The sequence below is a fragment of the Rhinolophus sinicus genome, chromosome 2 (genome assembly GCF_057876585.1).
Source record: "Rhinolophus sinicus isolate RSI-liver-muscle chromosome 2, RSI-T2T, whole genome shotgun sequence".
In the NCBI taxonomy this organism is placed as follows: domain Eukaryota; kingdom Metazoa; phylum Chordata; class Mammalia; order Chiroptera; family Rhinolophidae; genus Rhinolophus; species Rhinolophus sinicus.
In genome coordinates this window covers 160,887,074-160,914,372 of record NC_142502.1, presented here as the reverse complement: position 1 = coordinate 160,914,372, position 27,299 = coordinate 160,887,074, and the positions used below count along the sequence as shown (strand labels likewise).

At 35.5% G+C, this 27,299-nt stretch overlaps 1 protein-coding gene across 8 annotated transcripts in view; it reads left to right on the top strand.

Moving 5' to 3' along the window:
• The first annotated feature begins 1,554 nt into the window (after positions 1-1,554).
• The window catches only part of PLEKHH2 (pleckstrin homology, MyTH4 and FERM domain containing H2), a 92,094-nt gene continuing 66,349 nt past the window's right edge, over positions 1,555-27,299 (top strand). For 7 of the 8 annotated variants that reach the window (XR_016020465.1, XM_088796190.1, XM_088796188.1 and 4 more), the window contains exons 1-3: positions 1,555-1,689; positions 7,460-7,589; positions 17,524-17,586. Coding sequence is in view for 7 of the 8 variants with exons in the window: in XM_088796190.1 (XP_088652316.1) it covers positions 7,467-7,589; positions 17,524-17,586 (186 nt within the window). In the remaining variant the exon portion in view is untranslated. The remainder of the gene's footprint in view (positions 1,690-7,459; positions 7,590-17,523; positions 17,587-27,299) is intronic. The other variant, XM_088796187.1, reaches the window with a different exon arrangement.

The following is a 27,299-nucleotide window of genomic DNA, read 5'->3' as shown; positions in this document are numbered from 1 at the left end:
TTGGCTGAGCCTTACATGGGTGGTAGCTGTGTTTAGAAAGCTTCTTTTCATGAGTGACTTTATTCACTCAGCTCTCTCAGTCTATTTAGTATTCTGACTCACAAACGGAAGTGATTCTATTTTGGCATTCTTTCTCTCTTTCTCCTGCTCTTAGTTCTTTGGTCTCTACTGCCTTGCTGTGTTAAATTATGCAAGTTACTTAAACTCTGTTTATTTAACTCCTGTGTGCTCTGTAAAATAAGCCCGGTCCAGCCTGCTTGTTTGCCAAAACTGTTTGGAGACAATTTTTCATATGATCTGCATCATCAGCTCCCTCAGAAGGCAAAAGGAATTTGATGTGTGGGGGTAGTCTGGGATCCAGTCCAAAATTAGTGCTCATCTGGAAGAAATATGGAAGCCTGATACTTGCTTGCTGGCCTTCTAGTCATATTCACTTATTGCCTTCCCTCTAAGGAACTTTGTAAACCTTTATCTTCTTTGTGCTTTTCCTATATAAGGTGAGATGAGCTTAAAAAGAAAAAGAAAAATAGAGGCTGTAATGGAAAAAGCCTTCTGACACCCTCTAATGGCCAACTGTGAACCAGAGGGAGTAATTTGTCTGACCCAGCTTCATGAACTTGGGGAAGGATTAACCATAACATTCAGATCTTTCTCTAGGTCTCTCTCTCTCTCTCTCTCTCTCTCTCTCTCTCTCTCTCTCTCTCTCTCTCTCTCCATCTCTCTCTCCCTCTCCCTCTCTCTCCCCTCCACTCCCAAATTTGCCTCTCCAGACCCCCTCTTGGGATGTAAAATCCAACTCGATTAAAATGATCACTCACCTACTTATACAAGGCTCTGTGCTGGATGCTGAAGAGGATGCAAAAAGAAAGAAAACAAATGCATAGTTTCAAAGGACTCAGGATCTAATGATAAGGGGTGCTACACGAGGCAGAATGAGTTAAGAGCCAAGGGGAGGAAAAAACTTAAATACTCAGAGCAGAAACAAGAGAAGAGGTGGGGCAACAAGCATGGTTACACGGAGAAGATGATTTCAGCTGTGTCTTAGAGGATAGCTAGAACTTTTTAAGGTGGATGTAGCAAATAGTAGGTAAACGTTCCAAAAGGACTTCCCTGGAGCACAGCAACAGTCTTAGGAAGGGCAGCTGTGGAAAATAAACCTGAAAAAAATAATAGGATGAAGGCCTTGAATACTAGAGTAGGGAATCTGTTCTTGACAATTTAAGTAAAAGGAAGCCAGTGAAGGTCTTTGGCAGGGCTCAAAACTGCACTTCAGAACAGTTAACCTGGCAAGAGGGTGAAGGGTAGATTGGCAAGAGGAGAGACTTCAGGCTGGGAGAGCAAAAAACAGGTGGGTGCCTAGTCCAGGTAGAGGGAATGGAAAGGAGGTAAGTACTATGACAGGCTCTGAACTCGACGTGTGGCAAAGGCTAGACATACTCCTGGACAAAACTCCCTCCGGCTGTAGGGACTGGGAGGAGTCAAGGCCATAGCCACACCCTCAGGTGACGTAGGGCTCTCGACTGCGACCCCCGATTGGAGACTCCTGCCGCCAGTCCCGGGAGGAGGCGGTGCCTTGTCCCCGCCCGCTCCCGGCTCGGTGTGAGGCGGCGGCGGGCTGAGAGCCCCAGAAGCCGGGCATCGGTCGCAGCCGGGGACAACGTGCTGTGCCGCCGGGAGCCCGTAGCAGAGGTAGGCGGATGAGGAGGGCCGGGGGCTAAGGGACGATCTCAGCGCCTCCGATGCCCGGGGATCCCCGCCCCCTTGAGAGCGCGCGGTCCCGGGGGGCTCGCTGGGCGGAGGTTGGGGGCGGCGGGCGGAGCAGCCCGCGAGGACCCCCGGGATGGAGCCGGCGGGCGCAGGACTCACCTCCCGCCGCAGCCTTCAGACATCGACCCCTCGCTGCCCCCCAGAAGAGGGGTCTTGTCTGGGGGCGGTGGTTGGCGGTTCCTCGCCCCCTGGTCTCCTGTGACATTTTCTTTGAAAAAGAGGGGCCTGGGTTTGTGGTGCGGCGCAGGCGCTCAGGGGGGCGCACCCCGGAGCCCCGCGTCCCTGGCCGAGTGGCCCACGCAGTTTGGGATGCTGTGGGTCGGCCCCGGCTTCTTGGGATCTCCGGATCGAAACTTCTCAAAACTTTAAAGAACCATTTTTTTACACTTCGAGTTGCCGGAATGTCAAAGTGCCCTTAGGTGACCTGCCATGAAACTGCACTGTCCCTGAAGTTATTAGACCACTTTTTTGAAAGACCCAACATTGGAGCCACAGATTTTGATGTGCGAAACGCAGTGGAAAGAGAGGTTGAACCATTTATGCTATAAAAGCTCTAGTGCTGTGCTACCTGCAAGTCACTGCTTTCTTTGTGAAAATGCCAGTCGCAAGCCTCGACCGCACAGCGGTGTGTGTCCCTGAGGAGCTGTGGAGTGGACAGTGCCATCCAAGGGCAGGCTTTGTCCAAGTGGGGCTGTGTGGTGGTCGGGGGGTTTCTTAAACAAGGCACATCTTTTCTGCTTTAGGAAAAAAAAAAAAAGTTACCTGGCCCAGTCAAGCTGTTCCTTAAGAGGAGAAAATTAAAGAATACGAGTGGCTACCCTGAGCTTCATCAGGGTAAGCTTAAGGAGATGAATTCGTTCTTTTCTTTTTCTTTCCCTTTTGGGATTTGGAAGAGAAACAGGAAGTCAAAGATTCAGAGAAAAGGGCATTCAGTCCACAATTGTAAACAGTTAATTCTGTGTCAATAAATATTTCCAAAAGTCATGGGGGGGGGGGGGCCAGGGGAGGGTGCATTTGGAAAACTGGGATGTTTTCCTGTCTGCTGCAGTGAATGAAGATAGATGGCTTTCAAATTCAAAATCTAGAAATGACATTTATTTAGCAAATAGTTATAGCTCCCAAAGCTATATAGTTGGGTGTTATAAAATCAGTGGTAATGGAAAAGGATGGTGGCTATTGTTCAAAATTAGAATCTTTAGATGGTGCATTAACACAACAGTACTTTATACTAACTGAAATTACAGGATGAAATGAGGAAATCAGGTGTCTAGACCTCAGGGCAGACCGCTCGCCAACCATTTTTTTTAAAAATTATGATCCTATTAAAAGGGAATGCAGACAGTAAATACCAATAATATTCTGAAGGTTTCACCACTTCACTGTAAAATAGGTAATTAACATAACTAAAGAAATGAATAGGTATGTTTAACTTATAATTTATGCATTGTGTCATTTTCATAGCAAAGTACTCTTGGAAAGATAGGTCTGTTTCTTGTCATATTTGAGGTTAACATTACCTCTAAATTGAGTCAATGGGAGAATTCTTGGGATGCTTAACCACAAACAATGGATCGTTAAATTTGTAAGTGTTAATATACAACCACTTAAACTGTTACTTTTTCTTTACTCATTCCTAAATACTACATGCCCTTTTTTTAAATTGAGGTATAATTCACAAACCATAAAATTTATTCTCTTAAATTATACAGTTCAGTGGTTTTTAGTATATTCACAAGGCTGTGCAACCGTTAGCACTATCTAATTCTACAATATTTTCATCACTCCAAAAACAAACCCCAAATGGATCACCCTTCCCCTCACTTCACAGCCTTTAGCAACCACTGACCTACTTTCTGTCTCTAGATTTACCTGTTTCATACAATATGTGGCCTTTTGTGTCTGGCTTCTTTCATTTGGCACTTAGGGTCATGTTTTCAAGGTTCATCCATTGTAGCATGTATTAGTACTTTATTCCTTTTTTGTGACTGAATAATATTTCACCATATGGATATACCACATTTTGTTTATGCAGCCATCTGATGATGGACACTTGGGTTGTTTCCACTTTTTGGCTCATTGAGTAATGCTGCTACATTTGTGTACAGGTTTTGGTGTGGATTTATGTATTCAGTTCTCTTGGGTATATACTTAGCATTGGAGTTGCTGTGTTATATGTCACTTTATGTAAAAACTTTTGAGGAACTGTTAAACTATTTTCCAAAGCAGCTGTACCATTTTTACATTCCTCCAGCAATGTGTGAGAGTTCCGATTTCTCTACATCGTCACCAACACTTGTTATTACGTGTCTTTTCCTTATTATAACCATCCTATTTGGTGTACAGTGGTATGTCACTGTGCTTCTGATTTTCGTTTTCCCTTATATTAATAGCTAATGATGTTAAGCATCTTTTCAAGTGCTCATTGGCCATTTGTATATCTTCTTCAGAGAAATGTCTATTTAGAGCCTTTGCCTACTTTTACTTGTTGTTGAGTTATGAGAGTCTTTTACAAGTCCCTTATCAGATGTATGACTTGCAAATATTTCTTCCAGTTCTGTGGGTTATCTTTTCACTTTCTTATTGGTGTCCTTTGAAGCACAAAAGTTTTAAATTTTGATTAAGTCTAGTTTGTCTGTTTTTTTTTTCTTTAATTACTTATGCTTTATACATCATATCTAAGAAACTGTCGCCTATCCAAGGTCACAAAAACTTATGCCTATGTTTTCTTCTAAGAGTTTTGATCTTAAGCTCTTATATTAAGTCTGATCCATTTTGAGTTAATTTGTATATATGGTATGAGGGGTGGGAGGGGTCCAAATTCTTTCTTTTGCATATGGATATCCAGTTGTCTAGCACATTTGTTGAAAAGACTATTCTCTCTCCATTGAATGGTTTTGGCATCCTTGTCAAAAATCAATTGACTATAAATGTGTTTTATTTCTGTAGTCTTAATTTTATTCCATTGGTTTGTATGTCTGTCTTTATGCTAGTACCACACAGTTTTGATTACTGGAGCTTTGTAGTAATTTTTGAAATTGGAACATGTGAGTCGTACAACTTTTCAGAATTGTTTTGGCTATTCTGGGTCCCCTGAATTTCCACATGAATTTTAGGGTCAGCTTGTGGATTTCTGCAAAAAAAAAAAAAAAAAAAAAAAAAAAATGCAGTTGGAATTTTGATAGTGATTGCACTGAATGTGTATACCCATTTGTAAGTATTGCCATTTCACACAATATAAAGTCTTACAACCCATGAATGTGGGATGTCTTCCATTTGTTTAGGTCTTTAATTTCTTTCGATGATGTTTTGTAGTCTTCAGAGTATAAGTCTTACAGTTATTTTGTTAAATTTATTCTTAAGTATTTAATTCCTTTTGATGCTATTATAAATGAAATATATTCTTGATTTCATTTTTGGATTTTTCCTGTCTATCTAGTGTAGAGAAAAACAACTGATTTTTGTATATTGATCTGGTTTCCTGAAACTGCTGAACTTAAATACTTTTAATAGTTTTTTTCTGTGTGTTTCTTAGAATTTTCTATGTACTAGATCATAACATTTGAACATATAGTTTTAGTTCTTCCTTTGCAATCTGGATGCATTCTATTTTATTTTCTTGCCCTGGGTAGAACCTCTAGTACAATGTTGACTAGAAATGGCGAGAGCAGACATCCTAGTCTTGTATCTGATCTTAGGTGGATCAGTCATTGACCATTAAGTATGATATTAGCTGTGGATTTTTGTAGATGCTCTATCCGGTCGAGGAAGTTCTCTTTTATTGCTAGTTTGTTGAATGTTCTTATCATGAAAAGGTGTTGGATTTTGTGGAATATTTGTCTGCATGTATTGAAACGATCATGTGGTGCATTACACTGATTGATTTTCATTTGTTGAAAAATACGTTTGTTATTTTTAAAGCTGTGGAAATTTTATAGAACATAAACAAGTTATTTTGTATGTAGCGCAAAGAAAAAGACTGTTCTTGTTGCGTAAATACAGGAAGAGTATTCCTGTCTTTCGTGCAATGATATGAATGGTTCAAGACAAGCATGTCCACTTCAGGACTGCTTTTTTATTCTTAATGTTTTGTTCATATTTTCTTCTCTTGTCCACTCTATAGCTAATCAGGACAGAGATGAAGTAGCAGTAGAATTGAGAAAAAGTTTGTGGCTGACAAATTGCATTATTTGCTCCTAAATCATTGATAGTAGATGTTAATGTGGGTAATGAAGAGGTCATTAACAGGGCTAATATCCTTAGAAAAAAGCTCAGAAAACAATGGACTGAAGTTCTATAAAAACAAAGAAATGAAATTTCACCTCTACAATGATGTTTCCCTTAAATTAGGGCTAGAATTTAGGAGCTTCCGGAGGCTTTCAGATAGTTGGGTTGCCCTTAATAAAGTTGTAGCCTTTGTAGGACAACTTTACTTATATTTATTTTTAAATAAAACCGTAAGCATTGACTTGAAAGCTGACTTAAGAGCAAAACAATATGCTAGGAAAATAATCTTTTGTGAGGTTTAGGAAGGGGTTATATTACACTATATATGTGGAAAATAAACTTGGTTAATATGTGAGGGAGATACATTTTTATAAAACAAAAGAACAGAATAGTACACTTAAACTGCAGTTCTGTCCCGGGGTTCTGAGAGTTTTGCTGAAAGTCATATATTCCATGACTGGGGCTTGGCTTCTCCAGAGGATCCATTCCTAATGCAAATTTTATTGGTTCATAGCAAGACCAATTCAGAAATACATTATAAACCATTTATTAAATGGCCTGATAAAACATTAACAAATATTTTAAACTACTTTTATGAATCCTGGAGCCAGAAACAACCATACTTCCAAAATCAAGTAATAGTTTTTTATACTGTAGAATTTCAAAACCACTTTCCTTGCGCCTTACACTGCTTCTTTCTGGGATTAATCTCCTCCAAAAAGAAAGTTAATGTCATGGAAAACACTGATTCGAGATTTATTTAATGTAGGTGATTCCAAATTTTACATTTATATGTTTTCTTTTCTTGCACCAAATAAAAATTATGCAAACTTGGCCAGGGTTATAATACTTTGCCCAGTTAAATATGCCAAAGGACTTTTGGTTTGAAAGACAGCCTGTACCTGGACAAGTTTAGGGTGGTGATAAGTAATATTTGCAATATAAATCTAAGCCATAATTGTAGCGCTGGTATAAAGTTTCCTTAGGTTATTCTATTGTGCTACCAGTTAAATGAAACTGTAATAATTCTGTAAATTTAAGAGTAATGGTAAAATTATGAGCTGATAGATTTTTAAAATCTTACTTGATGAACGGAGCAAAAATTGTTAACACTACTCTGTGTGGTGCTATTATACTGTCCAAAGTGTTATTAAAAACAGCAATATTTAATTGGTTCCTCACAACATACCCATGAAGAAGAATGGTTTGTTATTATTGTGTTCCCCTTTTTCTAGATTGGATAAACCGAGACATAGGAAGCTTAGGTTACATAGAAAGTTTAATCAACACAGTTGGTTCAGCCTCCAACCCTGGCTTACAGAGTTCTTTCCATGAGCTATCACCAGTTCTGAAATTTATCTTAGAATTCAAAACTTGTATCTGGATATCATCAGATGGTGACTAGAATGTGTACATTGGATGATTTAATGAATTATCCTGAATGCTATTTGAATGCTTTCTTTTATAGAATAAATATGGCAGAGCTTTCTGAGACAGAAGGACCAGTAGACTGGAAAGAACGATGCATAGCTCTGGAGTCCCAGCTCATGAAATTTAGAGTTCAAGCAAGCAAGATAAGAGAGCTCTTAGCAGAGAAGGTAAGCTTTTCTCCCTAACCTTTGTGATTAAACATCAGCTATTTGAGGCCTATTTCATTTATGATAAATAATCTTAGGACATTTGGGGGTAACCATTAAAAAAATAATGAATATAATTTAACTTTTTTGTCAGGGTTTTGAAGCTCTATTTGACATATTCTTTTAGAATGTTTTAGAATGAATTGGACAGTAACATAAAAAATATTTTTTTGCAAATATGTAAGAATTATGTGTATTTGATAAATGTGGAGTTCATTCATTCCAGAGAGAAAGGGTATAATTTATTTGATTTTACTAGAGGCGTGTGACAGCATTTTGATCTACTAAATGTTTAGGAAAATCATGAAGAACGTTCCCTATTGATAGTAAAATGTGTTTACACTGTATTTGAAAGTATGCAATTTTTAAAAATTTGTATTGACTAACTATATATATCTCTAAACTATCATCTCAGCTAGAGTTGAATTTAATATAATTATATGCTTATCTTAATAGTTCTAATCATGTAATAAAAATTTCATTTATGTTATAGGAATTTTGGGGGATATGTATATATGTATAAATCAGTAGATAAATTCATTTATCTGTTCATTCCACAAGTATTTATTGAGGGCTGATTATGTGACAGACATCATTTTGTTTTAGTAATTTTTTAATTTTGCAATTACAGTTGACATACAATATTATATTAGTTTCAGGTATACAACATAGTGATTAGACACTTACATAACTTACGAAGTGATCACCCCGATAAATCTAGTACCCATTTGACACCATACATACCTAATTCTTACAATATTATTGACTATAATCCTTATGCTATACTTTACATCCCTATGACTATTTTGTAACTTCTAATTTGTATTTCTTAATCTCTTCCCCTTTTTCACCCACCTCCTCCACCCCCCTTCCAAGCTGGCAACCATTAGAATGTTTTCTGTATCTGTGAATTTGTTTGTTTCATTTGTTTGTGATTGACACAGTTCTTAATGCGACAGTTACATTTGTGAACAAGAAAAACCCATGTTCCTATGTCCAGGGAACTTGAATTCTAAGCTGACACTGTTCAATACACAGCCATTAGCCACAGTGGCTGTTGAGCACTTGAAATAAGGCTAGTTAAAATTGAGATGTGTTTCAAATGTAAAACACATACTAGATTTCAAAGATTTAGTATGAAAAAAATGTAAAATATCTCAGCAATAATTTTTATATTGATTTCATGTTGAAATGATAATTTTCAGATCTTGGATTAAATAAAAATACTAAAATTAATTTTACTTATTTCTTTTTAGTTTTTAAATGTGGGTACTAGAAAAGTTTAAATTACACATGTGACTCATATATTTCTATTAGACAGTGCTGTCTGGGTGAATGGATAAATGATAGTAATGGTCATTCAAAACTGATCAGAATTTATAGGTGGTTTCTTAAACTCTAGTCTGCATAATCCTTTGGGATGGAAGGCTGATACATGTATCACACCTGTAAAATAGATCTTAAATTTTCCTTCCATTGCTAGCTAAGCATCTCTTAGTATAGCAGTATTCTAATAAAATCCAGTAAAACATCATTCAGTTTCACTTTCCTATATATCATTTTAAACCTTGTACTTCAACATCTTTTAGGTGGGAAGATTAAAGTTATCCTATTCACTTTGGGTCAGAGGGTGCAGTGACAGGCTTTGTGGAGTAAATCCCCAATATCAATTTGCTTTATTTATTGCTATTAGAATTAAAATTATAGCTTGAGAAAAAAATACCAGTTTGAATATCTCCAAGTTGGGGAAGCTTATCCTAGCCCAACTCAGTTAGTGATTCATGCTGTGTCTTTTGTTCCTCTCTCTACAAAAATCATTTCCCAGGTTGTACTATGATGTATTTGGTATTTTCCACAATCACAACCACCCTATACAATAATATTGTCAAGATTACAAATTGTATCCTTGTTGTAAACCTCATGGACACTTCCCAAGTGTGCTTTAGACTTTTAGCAGTTGGCACACTGTTGACCATAGCTTCCTTCCCCCAATTTTCTTGTTTCCCTTGACTTCCATATTCTCCTGGTTTCTTTATGAATGAAATAGTAGTTATGCTTATTTGGTTTCCAATTAATTGACGTTTAAATTCTGAATTTGATGGCAAAATTTGATCTTCAGAAGTCTTGTTGCCACAAATTTTCATTTAAAAATTTTTAAGTGTCATTTTGCTCTACAAGTAAAATTGTCAATAGCTTTTTGATCATTAATTTGTTAGATTTTCATTTTTCTTTTTCAGTGAATGAATATTGAGAGGAATATTATTTCAAATTGCTGTTTTAGTTGTGGTTTCTTTTTTGACTTTTTTTTTTTTTTTTTGGTCTTGTATTTTTTATTTGTGACTTAAATCCTTTGACACATCTATGAGATGGAATTATTCAGATGTGTTTCATACAGCGGAAAGTGGATAAGTATGCCAAGTTACTCATGGTTTCCCAGTATACATATTCAACACCAAAATAGGAATGTTTTTTCACAATATTTTCTGTTATATTCCATTATGAAATATTTTTCTGTAGATGGAAAATTATTTTTGGTACCCACCCATGTTTTAATAAAAATGCCAAGTATTTATTGATTTATTATGTGCTAAGCATTTTATAGATATGATTTATTTAATTTTTCTAACAACCTGTGAAGTAATAAATTTTATTGTCCCCATTTTACAGATTAGAAAACTGATACTTACAATATGCCAGGCAATCTTCTAAGTGCTTTATATAAATTAACTTTTTAATCCTTACAACAACCCTATGAGTTAGGTACTAATATTATCCGTATTTACATAGGAGGAAACTTAGGCACATAAAAGTTATTTAGCTTGCCTGACTTCATGCCAAAAAGTAAGTGCTGGAGCCAAGATTTGAAACCAGGCCTTCTGCTTTTAGAGCCTGAGTGCTTAGCCATCCCCCTATATGGCCTCTCTCATCTAGTTTTATTACCACATTCCTTGCTTTCTCTTATATTCTTACCCACTCATCTATTCTATCTTCTCCTATTCAGCCATGCAACATATAAATCCATCTTTGCTTGGAGGCAGATATCTCTGTGTGTTAGGGTGTGTGTATGTATGTAGTAATAACTATATAATATTACATATTTTTCAAAGCAAACCCTGTTGCATTGCTACTACATGCCAACTTGAGTCAAATATTGCATTCCAGAGGCTAGTCTGGTCCCATCCATAACCTTTGGTTTAGTGTTAGGACCAGTCTGCCTCAAGGCTTTTCACTAATAATTCTGCAGACCTTCCCCCCAAATGGATGCAGGCCCAAGGCTGAAGATTCTTGAGAGAATACTAATTTGATTATTCAGCTCTTTGCCAGGAATTCTAGCCAACTCTTCTTTCCTGCAATGGTTTTGGTTCTTAGTTCTGTTTTATTTGTATTGGCTAAGGGCAGCTAACACTAAGTGCTAACTATGGTTCCTAAGCCTTTAGTACAACCATTAGCTAGTTTAAACCCCATAGTAACCCTCTGAGATAACTATTATTATCCCCAATCTAAATATGTTGACATTAAGACAGAGTATTTGAGTAGTAATATCACACAGCTAATAATTGCAGAGCTGGCTTTATAAACCTTAGATCTTTAACACTTTTTTGTGATGCAGCTAATAGAGTGCCAGCACATACAAGTAACTAATTATTCTTTTCCTGTATCTTTCTAAACAGACACACTGGTTAAATGTACAAGGAGATGACTTACCGATTAATAGGTGACATCTTTCTGAGTTTTTTTAGGGAAGATGTGTGAGATGATCTGAGTGTTTTTATAATTAAAGGTAGATTTCAATTATATACACCTGATGTTTCTTTTGGATATGCAGTCATAAAATACATGGGTTGTTTTGTGTGTTTTTTAAAAAGAACTATTTTGCATCTATTTTTTTTCATCACAATTTCCCAGTAACTTAGAATATTGAAGCTCGTGAAGAAAAAGACCTTATTGAAGTCTTGAGCAAATACGGCTGTAAGTGGGAGAGGTCTTTAGAGGAATTTAAGGAATGGTGTTGGAAATATCTCTAGTATGCCAAACATAAACTCTTCAGGGAAGCTGAGATTTAAGTCGTTTTTCTAACTTTACAGTATTACTAGTTTTCTGAGTCAGGAAAGGAAAGGGGAAAGTTTCGTTTTAAGTACAAATGAATGTTACTTCCTATGGGCTAGATTTTCAGTCACATGGAAAGGGGGAAAATATGAAGAGTTTTACCATGGTCCACATCACCTAATGCTGCTTTTACCTGATACAGCATTACTGTCTGGGGTTTCCTGCCACTTGACCTTCCTTTTGTGAATACGATTCCCCTGAGGTGGTCTAGAATTCCCTCATAGCAGTGAGGAGTCCTTGGACAGCACAGTGTTTGCTTTCATACAACAGTCCAAGTACAACACCACGACTGCCCTATTTAAATTACACATCCCCTCAGTCACTCTGTGGCCTTACCTAGTGGTATTTCACAGTGACTAACGAAAACTATACATATACTAACCATGAGACTTTGCAGGCTAATTTAAATGTCATTTTTTGAGGTTACTGACTGAAGATATTTAACATAACAAATTAAAACGGTGATAGAATCTTTCGTGTGTTCTATGGGGAAAAATCAGGAAGAGAGCTACTTGGTGGGGAATTGCCATCCACATCAGTAAGTGTAAAGATCCTAACATATTGTGTCTAAAGTAGCCAGTGTATGAAACAAGTTTGTTTGTATATGGTACTTGGAACACTAAATATTAAGTGTAGTGGTGTTACGATCCGAAAGCAGTGACAAATTTCCTTCTGCCACTTGCTGCTAGGTTCACTCTGGCTACAGAGGGCACTTCTGCAGTGGTGAATCAAAACACTTGGTTTAGAATTTGCTACTTCTTTTTGTTATGGTAAAAGTGGCCTGTTCATGAAATATTTATTTTGTCCAAATCCTGATATGGGCCAGCAGATCATTTCAAGTTTCTTTTAGTGACCTACGTAGTATGGATTGGTTGTGGAGTTGACCCAAGCTTTACGTGATAGCGTACATTGCGAAAGTAAAAGCTTACATGTGTATTTCCTGCATTGCTTTTTTTTTTTTTTTAGTGTTTTGCAGTTAGTTTCCAGCTTGAATGATAATAACAACAATTACTTGAAATCAAGTATTGCCTTTCTTACTATTCTCATGTTTAAGCTGATTTTACAGTGTTCTAAACTTTATTGGATATACTTAATGCACATTTACATTTACTCAATGTGAAATGTTCAGTATTTATGATCTGTAGTACAGACTGAAAATGTAGTGATTTTCTTTTACTGTCAGAATTTATTCTTGCTTTTCAATAATTTTTTGGAAGGAGTTGAAACCTTCATCTCTTCATTCATTTGTTCTTTCATTCATTTGGTTAACAAATATTTATTGGATTTCTGTTATGTGGTATTCCTTACCCCCGCCTCAACCATTGTTATGTAACTAAACAACACATTCAAAATCTGAGGCGAGACTACCTAGTAGCTTATTTCCTATTCAGTGGTAGAATTTTGTTAAATTCTCAAAATCCAAATTTAGCGTCTTTTGGTTATACCTCTATCCCTGTATTTTCTTCTGCAGTAGGTTCCTTGAGAACATGCAACTTATTATAAAATTGCTCCTATTATGAATGTTAATGTGATTTTAAGTTACCAATAAAAGATTCCTAGACTGAAAGAATAGCATCCAAGGGACAGAAATAAAGACAAATGTCAAAAATTTTGTGGTTTCGTGTATTTGGGACTGATTTTCATATGGTTCTGTATAACCGTACATTGTATGTGCATTTTGTAAACACCAAAGCAGCTGTGGTTCAACTGAAAGAGCACTAGGAAATCAGAACATGACGACTCAAATCCCAGCCATGTCACCAGCTGCAAGCATAAAGCATACTCATTCTGAACTTCAATTTCCTACTCTTTATAATGGGAATAACAATTTTCGTCTTATGATGTGGCTATAAAATAATGTATTTGAAAGTTCTCAGATCCTAAACATTAATTCGAATTTAAAAAAAATTGTCTTCTATTCTCTGATTTCTCTTTCTTTCCTTAGGATACTTTCCTATTTTTATGTTTGTTTGTTTCAAGTTGCAAGCTTTTCTCAAATGTCCAATGACCTTTGGTGGCCCATCTATATTTAAGAATGGGACATCCAAAACGTTGACTGGCAATTGTGTATAAATACACAGAGCTGGTCAACTGTTAATCTCTGTGTTAGGGTGAGTGGGTGGGAGACTGCCTATTATACCATGAGCTGTAAGTACCACAGGTGTTGGGCTAGTACCTTCCAAACAACTTAATTCGATTTTATAAGAGAAGAATGTTTCAATTTTTTAACAGGAAGTACATGCTTAGCTGCTAGACATTTAGTACAAGGGGATGTCAGAAATGGTTTCAGAGAGTTAGTTGACTCATAGTTTTCATTAATACCCACTATTGTCAGCCCCACACCTCCCTCCCTGCTCTACATCTTTACAGGGTTCTGCAGGGCATTTAGTTCTCAGGAGGAAAAGCTACCATGTTTTCCTGAAAATAAGACCTAGCCGGACCATCAACTCTAATGCATCTTTTGGAGCAAAAATTAATATAAGACCGAGTCTTATATTATATAAGACCTGGTCTTACAGTAAAATAAGACCCGGTATTATAGTATATTATATTATATTATATTATATTATATTATATTATATTATATTATATTATATATTATATTATACCTGGTCTTATAGTAAAATAAGACCCAGTATCATATCATATCATATCATATATCATATCATATCATATCATATCATATATCATATATCATATCATATTATACGAGGTCTTATAGTAAAATAAGACTGGGTCTTATATTAATTTTTTCTCCAAAAGATGCATTAGAGCTGATAGTCCAGCTAGGTCTTATTTGGGGAAACACGGTAGGAGGGTTCCAATTCGTATTCTAGGATGTGGTTTCCATCACTCTGCTTTACCAAAAACAAGGGAATTCAGTGAATATATGCATATTTAGTAGTGAGATTGTCTCCCCTCTCCCCGACTCCCAACCTTCTTCTCCCATGTGGCTTCTATAATGCTGGTAGCCAAACATTTATCCTAGGAGGAGATTGAAAGTCTCTTGGGAGACTTATTAATCCAGGAGGAAAGAGGTGATAATGCTGACATCAGTGGTTTCCCAACAGAAAGCCTAGCTAGATCGCCTATTGTTACATATAGTCATGGTAGACAAACTACATATATGTGCTAAAGCTGTTTAGTCCCTTACCCTTAAACATAAGTAGACATCTCATGTATGACAGACATCTGAAGAAAGCCTCTAACATGTGAGATAGAGAATAAACAATCAGAACAAAATAATAGTACCTATGCAGGAAAAAGAAAACAAAACAAGCAAAATCCTATCATTTAATATTCCCAGAGAGAAAAGATATTGCATCCATGTAAACAATAATATTCAGATAATAAAAACTTTTTAAAAATTTAAAAAACAGGGTAGAAGAGCTAGCAAATTTAAAAGAAAGGTTGAAATATAAACTTAAGGTAAGTTCCTGGGAAGTAAAGAAAAATGTTAAAGAGATGGAAAACAGGAGAGAAAAGATGAGAAATTTAGAGGATCAGCCCAGTAAGTCTAAGATCTGACTAATAAGAGGTCTGGAGGGGAGAAAATTAATGAAACAATCCACAGAGTTTCACAGAATGGGACACAAGATTCCACATTGCAAAGGTCTACCAAATACCTAGCATAACAGGTGCCAATACTTGCATCCCAAGGGCCATCATGATGAAAATTCAGAATATATATACCAAAGAAAAGATTCTACAAGCTTTCAGAGAGGAAAAAAACAAAACAGGTCATATACAAAGGATTAAGAATTTAAATGAATTTTTAAGATCTGTACGATCCCATGTAACCTTTCTGAGGAATCCTTAGAAGGATGTGCCTTATTAGAAAGAGGAAGGTATAGGATGTAGGAAATAGGAGATCCAAAGTGGGAGAAAGTTGAAGGGTCTCACCAAGAAGATAGCTGTGCCAGTCACAGAGGGGAGCCAGTCCATAACAAACATCTTCAGAGATGATTTAGATAGCAGTGGGAATTTGGATTTGAATTACTAAGTTCATAGACAGCTAAGTAAATAAAAGAACAAGACACTTAACTACAGGGAAAAAAAGTTATGTGGCAAAGGGAAAAATAACCATAGTTTACTACATGGTTCATCTCTGAATATTATACATAATCACAATAATACTAATCAACAATAATAATCTAACCAAAGGTGAGATATAAACATATTGGAAGAATAAGAGTGTATCTGTGTTTATGGCGAGATCAAAGAGCTACATCCTCATTCTCCATGAAGGAAATAAGAAATTACTAAACTGAAAAATTCAACAGAAATAGAAGCATATTATTTAGAACATGAAAGTAAATATTAAGAGAATCGACTAAAAGTGCATTTATTTTTATCCATAAATCCGATGGTACTAGTTGATGCCTCATGTGTATTTATGGCATTGATAAACCTAAAAACAAACAGAAAAATTAAAATGTTGAAATAAATGGACTTGTTCAGTCTTCGGAGGGGACCTCTTCTTAATAGGATGTTTCCATGGAAACCACTGTCTAAACCAAACAACAATTTATTTTGTATTTTCAGAGTATATCAAAAAGAATCAAACCTTATGGATTACATATTTTGAAGTTAGGTGCATACAGGATCAGGATTGTTATATCTTTTTGATGAATTGCTTCGTTTTCAATGATTGACTCTATTGCTAGTAAAACTTTTGGTGTTAAAGTCTATTTTGTCTGATTTTGATACTGCTTTTAGTTAATATTTGCTTGGTATATTTTTCTATCCCTTCACTTTTATCTCTTAATGACATTTTTCAAGTATGGTCTTTTAAATAGTATATAGCTAGACTTATTTCTTTATCCAACTAGTGGGATAATCTCTTTAACTATGTCTGAAATAATAATAAATATATTATGTTCCTATATATCATATTGTTGAAGTTTTCTTTAATTCTCCCCTCCCATGCTCCCCCAACGCCCGATACTTTTGAAACTACAGACTAGAATTCTATTAAGTGGTTATCCTAAACTTTTAAAAAAAATAAAGGCAATCATAAATTCTTCATATGGTAATAATAGAAATTGAAACTGAAAGTGGTTAAGAAACCTTAGAGAGTTGGTGATAATTTAAAGAAAAATCTCTGTGTAAGGTGGCATTGTGGTGGTGGAGTTTGGTGAGGGGAAGGATGGGAAACCAACAGCAGTGGAGCGCTGAGCATAAAAGCAGGAACTGCTTAAACTGTTAGAATAGCCAGCACTAATTTTTCTTTAGAAAACACTCTTTAGAAACTGGGTGTTTTCTAGAACAAAAAACAGCAACTTCAATTTAAACTTTCACTTAAGCCCTTGAAATTTAGGTAGTTATTCAGCTTTGATGGATGCTAGAATATACTAAATATTGTATAAATCCATTAGAAGGTATAGGATGAGATAGATCCTTCTCTTCATTGTGACTTTTTGATAAAAAAAATCAAGTATGACATTTGAGGTCTTACTATTCTCTTAAATTTAATATATTGTTTTTCCTACATGTTGACCAGTAATTTTTAATTTATAGTCCAATGAAGAAAAGTCTACTGATGAATACTCTCACAGTATATATTACATTGTATTAAAAGTATCAAACCTTTGGTGTTTTGTTTGATCAATTTTTAAATATGTATTGAAAGCCTTTAATGTGATAAATTGTATGTAATTCATACCCATTGAACTACTTTAAATAGTCTTAAAGAATTTGATGATTGAGATTTCTAAATCCCTTTCAAAAGGGAAATTCGAGTATATATATATATATATATATATTTGTATTTTTCCTTACTTTACAGATGCAACAGCTTGAGAGACAAGTTATTGATGCTGAACGGCAAGCAGAAAAAGCTTTTCAACAGGTAGGGTAAATTTTAGTTAAAAATATCTTTTTTCTGCCTCTACCAATATAAACATTGTTTTGCCCAAAACCATCCTCAAAATAGTCTTCAGCCCTCTTCTATATCTTAGCATTTTGACTGCTCATGAGCTGGAGCCACGGAGTAAATGGAGAAAATAGCTTTATTTTGCCCCTTAACAGATTTTCAAAAGGACAAACATACTTTTGTTATGAAGTCTTGTTTTTTGAGAAAATCAAATATGACTTTTACGGTAATCCTAACCATAATGAAGTTTTGTATATAAATAATGTTCATAGCAACCTTATTTATAGTAATAAAGAATTGGAAGTCATATGAATGTCATATTATAGGAGAATAAATAGGTGAATGATATCCACTTCATGAAGTATTAAACAATGAAAAATAATTATTACCAAGGATACATACTACTAATGTGAAACAATGCTTAGAGTTATAGTAGGAAAAATATATAAAATTTTACATTGAATATGTTAATAGGTACGGGGGAGAAAAGTCAAACCTTTGGTAAGTCACTTAACCCTTTATTGGCCTTGCCAACAACAGAATGAGTAGTTTGGATGAGGCCATCAACCTTAAAGTTTGTCTAATGTTCTTAGGTCCATAGCTTCACATTTTTTAAAAGATCTCAGTCAGATTCAGTCAAGGCAAGAATTTCAAAATTATTATTTCTTCCAACAAGTTTATATTAAATTTCTTATATTTGGTAGTATTTGACTGCAGTCCTACCAAATTTTGTTTTCACCTAAAAGATTTAACTTCACACAGTAGCTTGTTTTCGTGGCCTGACAAATTTCTTTTTCTTTTTAAAAAAATTTTTTAAACTTTTATTTATTTTTTTAAGTGTGTTTTTCCAAGGCCCATCAGCTCCAAGTCAAGTAGTTGTTTCAGTCTAGTTGTGGAGGGCACAGTTCACAGTGACTCGAACTGTGGGGATCGAACTGGCAACCTTGTTGTTAAGAGCACTGCGCTCTAACCAACTGAGCTAACCAGCTGCTCCTGCCTGGCAAATCTCTAAATAAACCCAGTCTAACCTAATCCTTGATTTTTCTTAAATTAATAATAATTGAAAAGAAAATCTTAGAACTTTATTTCACCAACTTTCAACCACTACAAGAGTAGAGAAAATAGTAATGAACCTCTATTACCAACTTCAATAATTAGTCAACTTATGGTTAGTCTATACTTCCATCTGGTTTTTCCCTTCCCACCCCACACTGAGTTATTTTCAAACAAATTCCAGACATCATATTATTTCACCCATGAGAATTTCAACAGCTACTCTAAAAATAAATTAAATATTAAATACATTAAAAAATTACCAATATTTATTTGAAACCTCATATTTAGGTATTGGTAGTAATGCTAAGGATCTATGCTGTGCTTAGTTTTTATATTCTGTAACTGATAGGACCAAAAAGTATCTCCACTTCTATCTATAAAAAAAAGCCACTAATTAATAGTAAAATCGTGAAAGGTCACTTATAGCCTATGAAAGACTCATATTTATGCCACTCTATACCACATGTCTTTTTCTGTACTGGGCCCTACATGTATGTCCCTGTTTAGCCCCACACCTTGCAGCACACATTTGTTTATCTACCTCTCTGACTTTCATGTCTCCCTTCTTGTCTTTTCCTTTCTGACGTTGGCTTTTCCTGGTGACATCTCTCTTTACCTCTACACCCATGGCTGTCTCTATATGTCTGTCTACCTGTTCCCCCCCATCTCCCCCGTACCTTTCTTTGTCTCCTTTAAGTGCTCATATTATAGGGGGGGAAAGAGACTGAGAATAGCTTTGTTTTGCCTTTTCTTAAGTTAAAATAGTTAATTCATATATGTGGCAAATTGATTTATCTCTGAAAACTAAACTAAAGTATATTTTATTTGTGGTTTTTCAGGATTTTTGTCTCTGATTCATTGGGTCTTAAGAGAAAAAAAAAAAAAAGAATCCCCACTGCCAATTCAAGGGAAGCAAACCATGGCAGTATTAGCCATCAGGGCTCAACCAGATTTGATAAGTTATTAGGAAGAATTTTTTATTTGAAGTTGTCCTTTGAGGATACCATATGTAAAGTTATTTAATTTTGTGTGCTACATTTTTAAGCAGTAACATACCATTATTGGTTATTCTAGACAGACTGCCTTAAATCAACCCCCACCACCCCAAAAAAGTGAGATTTGAAAATCTCCTAGTTTTTGTATACTTTAGTGAAATCTGTACATGTTTCTTTATTGTAACAATACTTTAAATTTATTCAGTACCTGTGCACCCAACATAGGAGCACCTAAATATATAAAACAGATATTAACCAACATAAAAACAGAGATCAACAGTAACACAATCATAGTAGGGGACTTCAACACCCTATTGACACTAGTGGACAGATCCTCCAGACAGAAAATCAACACAGAAACAGTGGTCTTAAATGACACATTAGACCAGATGGACTTAATCGATATTTTTGGAGCATTTCACCCCAAAGCAGCATAATATACATTCTTTTCAAGTGCACATGGAACATATTGCAAGATAGACCACATGCTAGGTCACAAAACAAGTCTCAATAAATTTAAGAAGATTGAAATCATATCAAACCTCTTCTCTGACCACAGTGCTATCAAACTAGAAATCAGTTACAAGAAAAAAAACTGGAAAACACACAAACACATGGAGATTGAATAACATTCTACTGAATAATGAATGGGTCAACAGTGAGATTAAGTAAGAAATCAAAAGATACCTTGAGACAAACGAAAATGAAAACACAATGATCCCAAATCTATGGGATGTGGCAAAAGCAATCCTAAGAGGAAATTATAGCAATGCAGGCCTACCTAAAGAAACAAGAAAAATCTCAAATTAACAGTCTGTCTTTACACCTAAGGGAACTTGAAAAAGAGCAGCAAAATAAGCCCACAAGGAAGGAAATAATAAAGATCAGGGTGGAAATAAATGAAATAGAGACCAAAAAAAAAAAAAAAAAAAAAAAACCCACAAAAGATCAATGAAACCAAGAGCTGGCTTTTTGGAAAGATAAACAAAATTGACAAACCTTTAGCCAGACTTATTAAGAAAAAGAAGAGAGGACCCAAATTAATAAAATTAGAAATGAAAGAGAAGTGACAACAAACACCACTGAAATACACAAAAATTTAAGAAAATACTACAAGCAACTATACGCCAACAAATTAGACAATCAGGAAGAAATGGATAAATTCCTAGAAGCATACAATCTTCCAAAACTGAATCAAGAGGAAACAGAAAATCTGAATAGACCAATTACTACCAACAAAACTGAATCAGTAATCAACAAGCTCCAAACAGAAGTCCTGGACCAGATGGCTTCACAGGTGAATTTTACCAAACATTTAAAAAAGAATTATCACCTATTCTCCTCAAACTATTCAAAAAATCCAGAAGGAGGGAAGGCTCTCAAGCTCATTTTATGAAGCTACTATTACCCTGATCCCAAAACCAGACAAAGACATTATAAAAAAAGAAGACTATAGGCCGATATTCCTAATGAACATAAATGCAAAAATCTTCAGCAAAATATTAGCAAACTCAATTCAGCAATACATTAAAAAGATCATATACCACGATCAAGTGGGATTCATTCCTGGTATGCAAGGTTAGTTCAATATCTGCAAATCAAGTAACATGATATACCACATTAAAAAAATGAAAAATAAAAATCATATAGTCATATCAATATGCAAAAAAAGCTTTTGACAAAATCCAGCATCCATTTATGATAAAAGTCTTAGCAAAGTGGGAATACAGGGATCATATCCCAATATAACAAAGGCCATATATGATAAACCCACAGCTAACATCATACTCAATGGGGAAAAGCTGAAAGCATTCCCCTTAAGATCAGGAATAAGACAAGAATGCCTACTTTCACCACTTTTATTCAACATAGTTCTGGAAGTTCTAGCCACAGCAATCAGACGAGAAAAAGAAATAAAAGGCATCCAAATTGGAAAGGAGGAAGTAAAATTGTCATTATTTGTAGATGACATGATATTATATAGAGAGAACCTCAAAGATTCCACCAAAAGACTATTGGAACTGATAAATGAATTCAGTAAAGTACCAGGAAACTAAATTAATATTCAGAAATCAGTTGCATTTGCATACACCAATAACAAATGATCAGAAGGAGAAATTAAGAAAACAATCCTTTTTACAATTGCTTCAAAAACAGTAAAATACTTAGGAATAAATTTAACCAAGGAAGTAAAAGACCTGTACTCAGAAAATTATAAGACATTGAAGAGAGAAATGTAAGAACATACAAATAAATGGAAACATATACCATGCTCGTGGATAGGACGAATTAATATATTACATTGGTGCAAAAGTAATTGCAGTTTTTCTGATTATTTTTAACCTTTTAACTGCAATTACTTTTGCACCAACCTAATAGTTAAAATGTCCATACTACCTAAGGCAATATGTAGATTCAACACAATCCCTATCAAATTACCAATGACATTTTTCACAGAACTAGAACAAATAAACTTAAAATTTACATGGAACCATAAAAGACCCAGAATAGCCACGGCAATCTTGAGAAATAAAAACAAAGTGGAGGTATCACACTATCTAACATCAAATCATACTACAAGGGTATAGTAATCATAACAGCATGGTATTGGCATAAAAACAGACACATAGATCAATGGTACAGAATAGAGAGCCCAGAAAAAAAAATCCATGCCTATATGGTCATTTAATCTATGACAATGGAAGCAAGAATTTACATTGTGGTAAAGACAGTCTATTATATAAATGGTGCTGGGAAAACTGGACAGATACATGCTAAAAAAATGAAACTGGACCACCTTCTTATGCCATATACAAGAATAAATTCAAAATGGATTTAAGACTTAAATGTAAGACCTGAAACCATAAAATTCCTAGAAGAAAATATAGGAAGTAAATTCACAGACATTACCCTTAGTAATATTTTTACTGATATATCCCCTCGGGAAAGGGAAGCAAAAGAAAAAATAAATGTGGGACTACGTCAAACTAAAAAGCTTTTTCATAGTGAAGGAAACCATCAATAAAACAAAAAGACATCCTACTGAATGGGAGAAGATATTTGCCAATGATACATCTGATAAGGGGTTAATATCCAAAATTTATTAAAAAAAAAACCTCATACAGCTCAACACCAAAAGAACAAACAGCACAATTAAAAAATGGGCAGAGGACATGAAGAGACATTTCTCTAAAGAGGACATACAGATGGCCAACAGTTATATGAAAAGATGCTCAATGTCACTAATCATTGGAGAAATGCAAATAAAACTACACTGAGATACCACCTCACTCATGTCAGAATGGCTATCATCAATAAATCAACAAACAACAAGTGTTGGTGAGAATGTGGAGAAAAAGGAACCCTCGTGCACTGTTGATAGGATTGCAGATTGGTGCAGCCACTATGGAAAGCAGTATAGAGATTCCTCAAAAAATTGAAAATAGGACTACCTTGTGACCCAGCAATTCCACTCCTGGGTATTTATCCAAGAAATCCAAAACACTAATTGAAAAAAAATATATGTACCCCTATGTTTATTGCAGCACTATTCACAATAGCCAAGATATACAAACAACTAAAATGCCCGTAAATACCGTAGATAAAGAAACTGTGGTTGGAGTATTACTCAGCCATAAAAAAAAGAATGAAATATTACCATTTGCAACAACATGGATGGACCTACAGAATACTATGCTAAGTGAAATAAGTCAGACTGAGAAAGACAAATACCATATGATCTCATTTATACGTGGAATCCAAAGAACAGAAAAAAGAAATAGACTCAGAGATATAGAGAAAAAAATGATGGTTTTTAGATGGGAGGGGGTTAGGGATGGCAGAGAAGGTGAAGGAATTAGAATGTACAAATTGGTAGTCACAGTACATTTATGGGGATATGTAATACAGTATGGGGAATATAATCAATAATGTTGTAAAGATTATGTGGGGTGCAAGATGGGTACTGGACTTACCAGGGGGATCACTTCATGGACTGTGTAGATGCCTGACCACTGCACTATACATCTGAAGCTGAAGTAGAATAATATTGAATGTCAACTTTAATTAAATATGTATACACACACACACAGTCAAATATATATATGTGTATATATATATATATATATATATATATATATATACATATATATATATATACACACACAGAATTTACAGAATGTAAAGTACAGCATAGGTGATATAGTCAATGGTATTGTAACAGATATATGATGTCAGAAGGGTAGTAGATTGGGGGGGGTAATCACTTTGTGAGGGGTGTAAATGTCTAACTATTATGTAGCTTTGTACACCTGAAACTAATAAAAGAAAATTTTATTCAGCACCCATTTTTTATGCTTCCGAAGTTTTTCTTTTCTTAAATACTGTATAATGGATATAAAAGTTAAAAGGAAATATAGAGAGCAGATGAATTCTCAGGCACCAATTGTATCAACTTTTTTTGGCCTTCACAAGATTAAGTAAATATTATTAAGTTAGAGTAACTGAATCCTTTGCTATCTTTAACAGTTTCCATGGGACTGTGGCCTATCTGCTGTTTGTGTTGCTTAAATTCAGTTTGTCCTTTGTCATTGAGCCATATCCTATGACTTAAACTGTATTTATATTAACCAAAAAGGAATGTTTCACTATTAAAAGCAGTAGTCAGCTGAAACAAGTTCAAGTCTACACTTTTTAGCTTTGTACATTTTCCTTCTTGTTTATTAATGAGTGGCATCACCGGCATACACATTAAATAAGTTCGCTACAGAAAAAAATCACAAATTTTTCCAGAGAAATCTTGGCAATCTTTGTACTTAATGTTGTAATACATTTTTATTGTTGTTGTTCACAAGTTTTGAAAGCAGTATATACAAAGAACATAGTACTACTTTGGGGTGTTCTTTTGAGAAAGAAGATCAGCAAATAGCACATTTGGAAGATACTGATACACAGAAGTAATTCTCGAGTATCGGATTAGGTGCATTTTCCAATCTACCACCCTATTTTATGCTAACCAAAGAGGGGAAATAATTTCTTCTGTAGAAGTTTGTGTTTTTCTTCTGTTCTCCTGGGTGCAATCACTTGCCTGTGTTTGTTTCAGACTTGGTAGGAGCTGGATATAAAATTCCCTCTGACCATTCTAATATGTGAGCTGATCTGCCTTTCTGTAAAATTGGTTCTTGGTATCTAAGTCATTTTTTCGATCTTACTAAATAATTACTAATCGGTCATCCTACTCTCCAGGACCTTGTGATGAGTTACTTCATTACATGGAAAACTACTTTATCCAGTGCTGTTTCATTTTCACCTTCAGTGAGAATGGTTCTGGCCTAACTACATAAATTATGAAGCTCTATGCCAAAATAGTTGTGTTTAAGATGATTAGAATGATTAATTAATTTGCAATAAATGTTAAATAACTGCAAAATAGCCTGGGATTCAAAATGCTCCTAAAATTCCTTTCTTCCTTCTATTTTGGATGACCAGGTATCTTCGTCATCCATTGCTGTATATGGATAGAAATAGGTTTCAGCTCTCACTCAAAAATACAGTTGCATCTTAACTACCTGTGTGGGGGTGATGAGGTTAGAAATTAGAAGAAGGAAATGTTGATATAGGTATTTACAATGGGAACAATATTTGCAGCTCCTTCCTTCTTCGGGATGGGCAGGAAAATGGAAAATATACTGCAGTTGTGTCAGGTTCCCCAAGACTACCCTCAGGTTTGATGATTCACCACAGAACCCAGAAGAACTGTTACCTTCACGGTTATGGTTTATTACAGTGAAACAATACCAATTAAAATCAACAAAGGAAAAGTGCACCTAGGGCAAATTTTAGGAGAACCCATGTATGAACTTCCAGTTGCCCTCTCACAGCAGAGTTACAACAGGGATGTGTTTGATTATTCCATCAATGACGTGTGACAACAGGTATGAAGTATCACTAACCTGGGAAGTTCATCCAAGCCTTGGTGTCCAGAATTTTGATTGGCCAGGGGGTCAATCTCGTAGGCATGGAATGCACATGTGACTGACCTTAGCTACTGTCTCCAGGCCCCTCCATAGGTCAAAGTGATACAGCATGGCCTAGGACCCCAGGTCCTAGCCTAATGAATGAAGAAAGAAGGCACCTACCATCAACTGAATTGTTATCTGGTGTGGCCCAATATCTCAGGTACATAAGGACAGTCTTATCAGACAGGATATTTGAAGGGCTCAGAGGTTATTTCCCAGGAGCCAGTCAAGGGCCCATCCTTTCTTTGGAAAAGGTGTGAACACCCCATCTGCTCAGTTAACCCTTTACTGTGCAATAGCTTAGGAACCTTAGACTCCACAAAAGCTTTGGAGAAGTGGCTGAGAAGTGTGCAGAGGTAGGTGGATGCAACCAGGGGCTCTCCTGGAAGTAAAGGGGAAAGGTGGCCTAAAAGCGTGAAGTAGTCTTCGCTGGGGGATAGCCACGTATTGGCAATGGCAAGAGTTTCTTTAACAACCAATTTGAATTCATATATGTTTGTTATTGGCCAGTCTTTGAGTAGTTAAAATTCCTATATGGTTCAGGTTAATGAATTGAGAAAGAACTGGGCTATTTTTCATGGACTTGTGGTAAGGTATTTTAAAAGGCTGCTTGGTTTTTCTATAGGCCTTTTACTTTTATGTAGACTTCTTGTTCATACCAATTACCGAGGAAGGCTGGTGAATCCTGTGGAACTTGGTCCTCACAGGACCAGTTGGCAAGTAGGTTGCCTGTAACTACTTTGTGATCACGCTCCCTAAGAGACTCTGCCATTTTTGCCAGTATTTTTTCTTGCTTAGGAAAGTGGTTATCCAAAAGTAATTGTCGATTCAAACAGTTGCACGTGGCAAAGATGATCCGAGGAGCTCTGACTGTGGCATGCATTCATAAGACGAGAACACCTTTCAAATTGAGTACGTTTTTCAGGGAAGAAGACTACTCCCAAATCACAGTGTCTCAGCATCATAGACCTTTTCTAAGCAATAATAGCACAGCTTTATGTGGCAGCCTTTCATGTCTGACTTAATAAAAGGAGGTTGTAGGTGTAGGGTTTGGTAATATTTATTTCTATTCTTATTCTGTTATTCTTGATTTTCCTGAGGTTTATAGAAGTGAAAAAATGTTTTCCCTTCTAGGTTCTTTGGCTGGTATAATAATTAAATTGACGTAAGACAGATTAACAGGAGAAAAACAAATGTAATTTTCTACGTATGGGAGCACCATAAAAATAGGAGACTCAAAGAAGTGACCAAAGCAGGTGGATTTTATACCTTTTAGACAAGGAAATAATACATTTGTGAAAAATTGACAAGACAAAGGGGTTTGGGCTTCACTAGATTATTGAAGAAATAAGATTTGTTTATACAGCCTTCTCAGCCCTGAATTCCTTATTCTAGTGATAAGGATGCCTGAAGAAGGGTTTCTTATACAAACAGGGTACCTTCCATATTGGAGATTTATTTCCTGCTTTTAGGGGACAAAGAAGGGTCGGGTGTCCTTCTTGCACTGGCTGTTTCTCAAGTAACTTGAATTCAAATCATCTATATGCCAAAGTCGCATATTTTGGGGTGATATATTTTGCTCCCCTTCATCTATTACTGTATTCTCAGAGGAGAACTACCA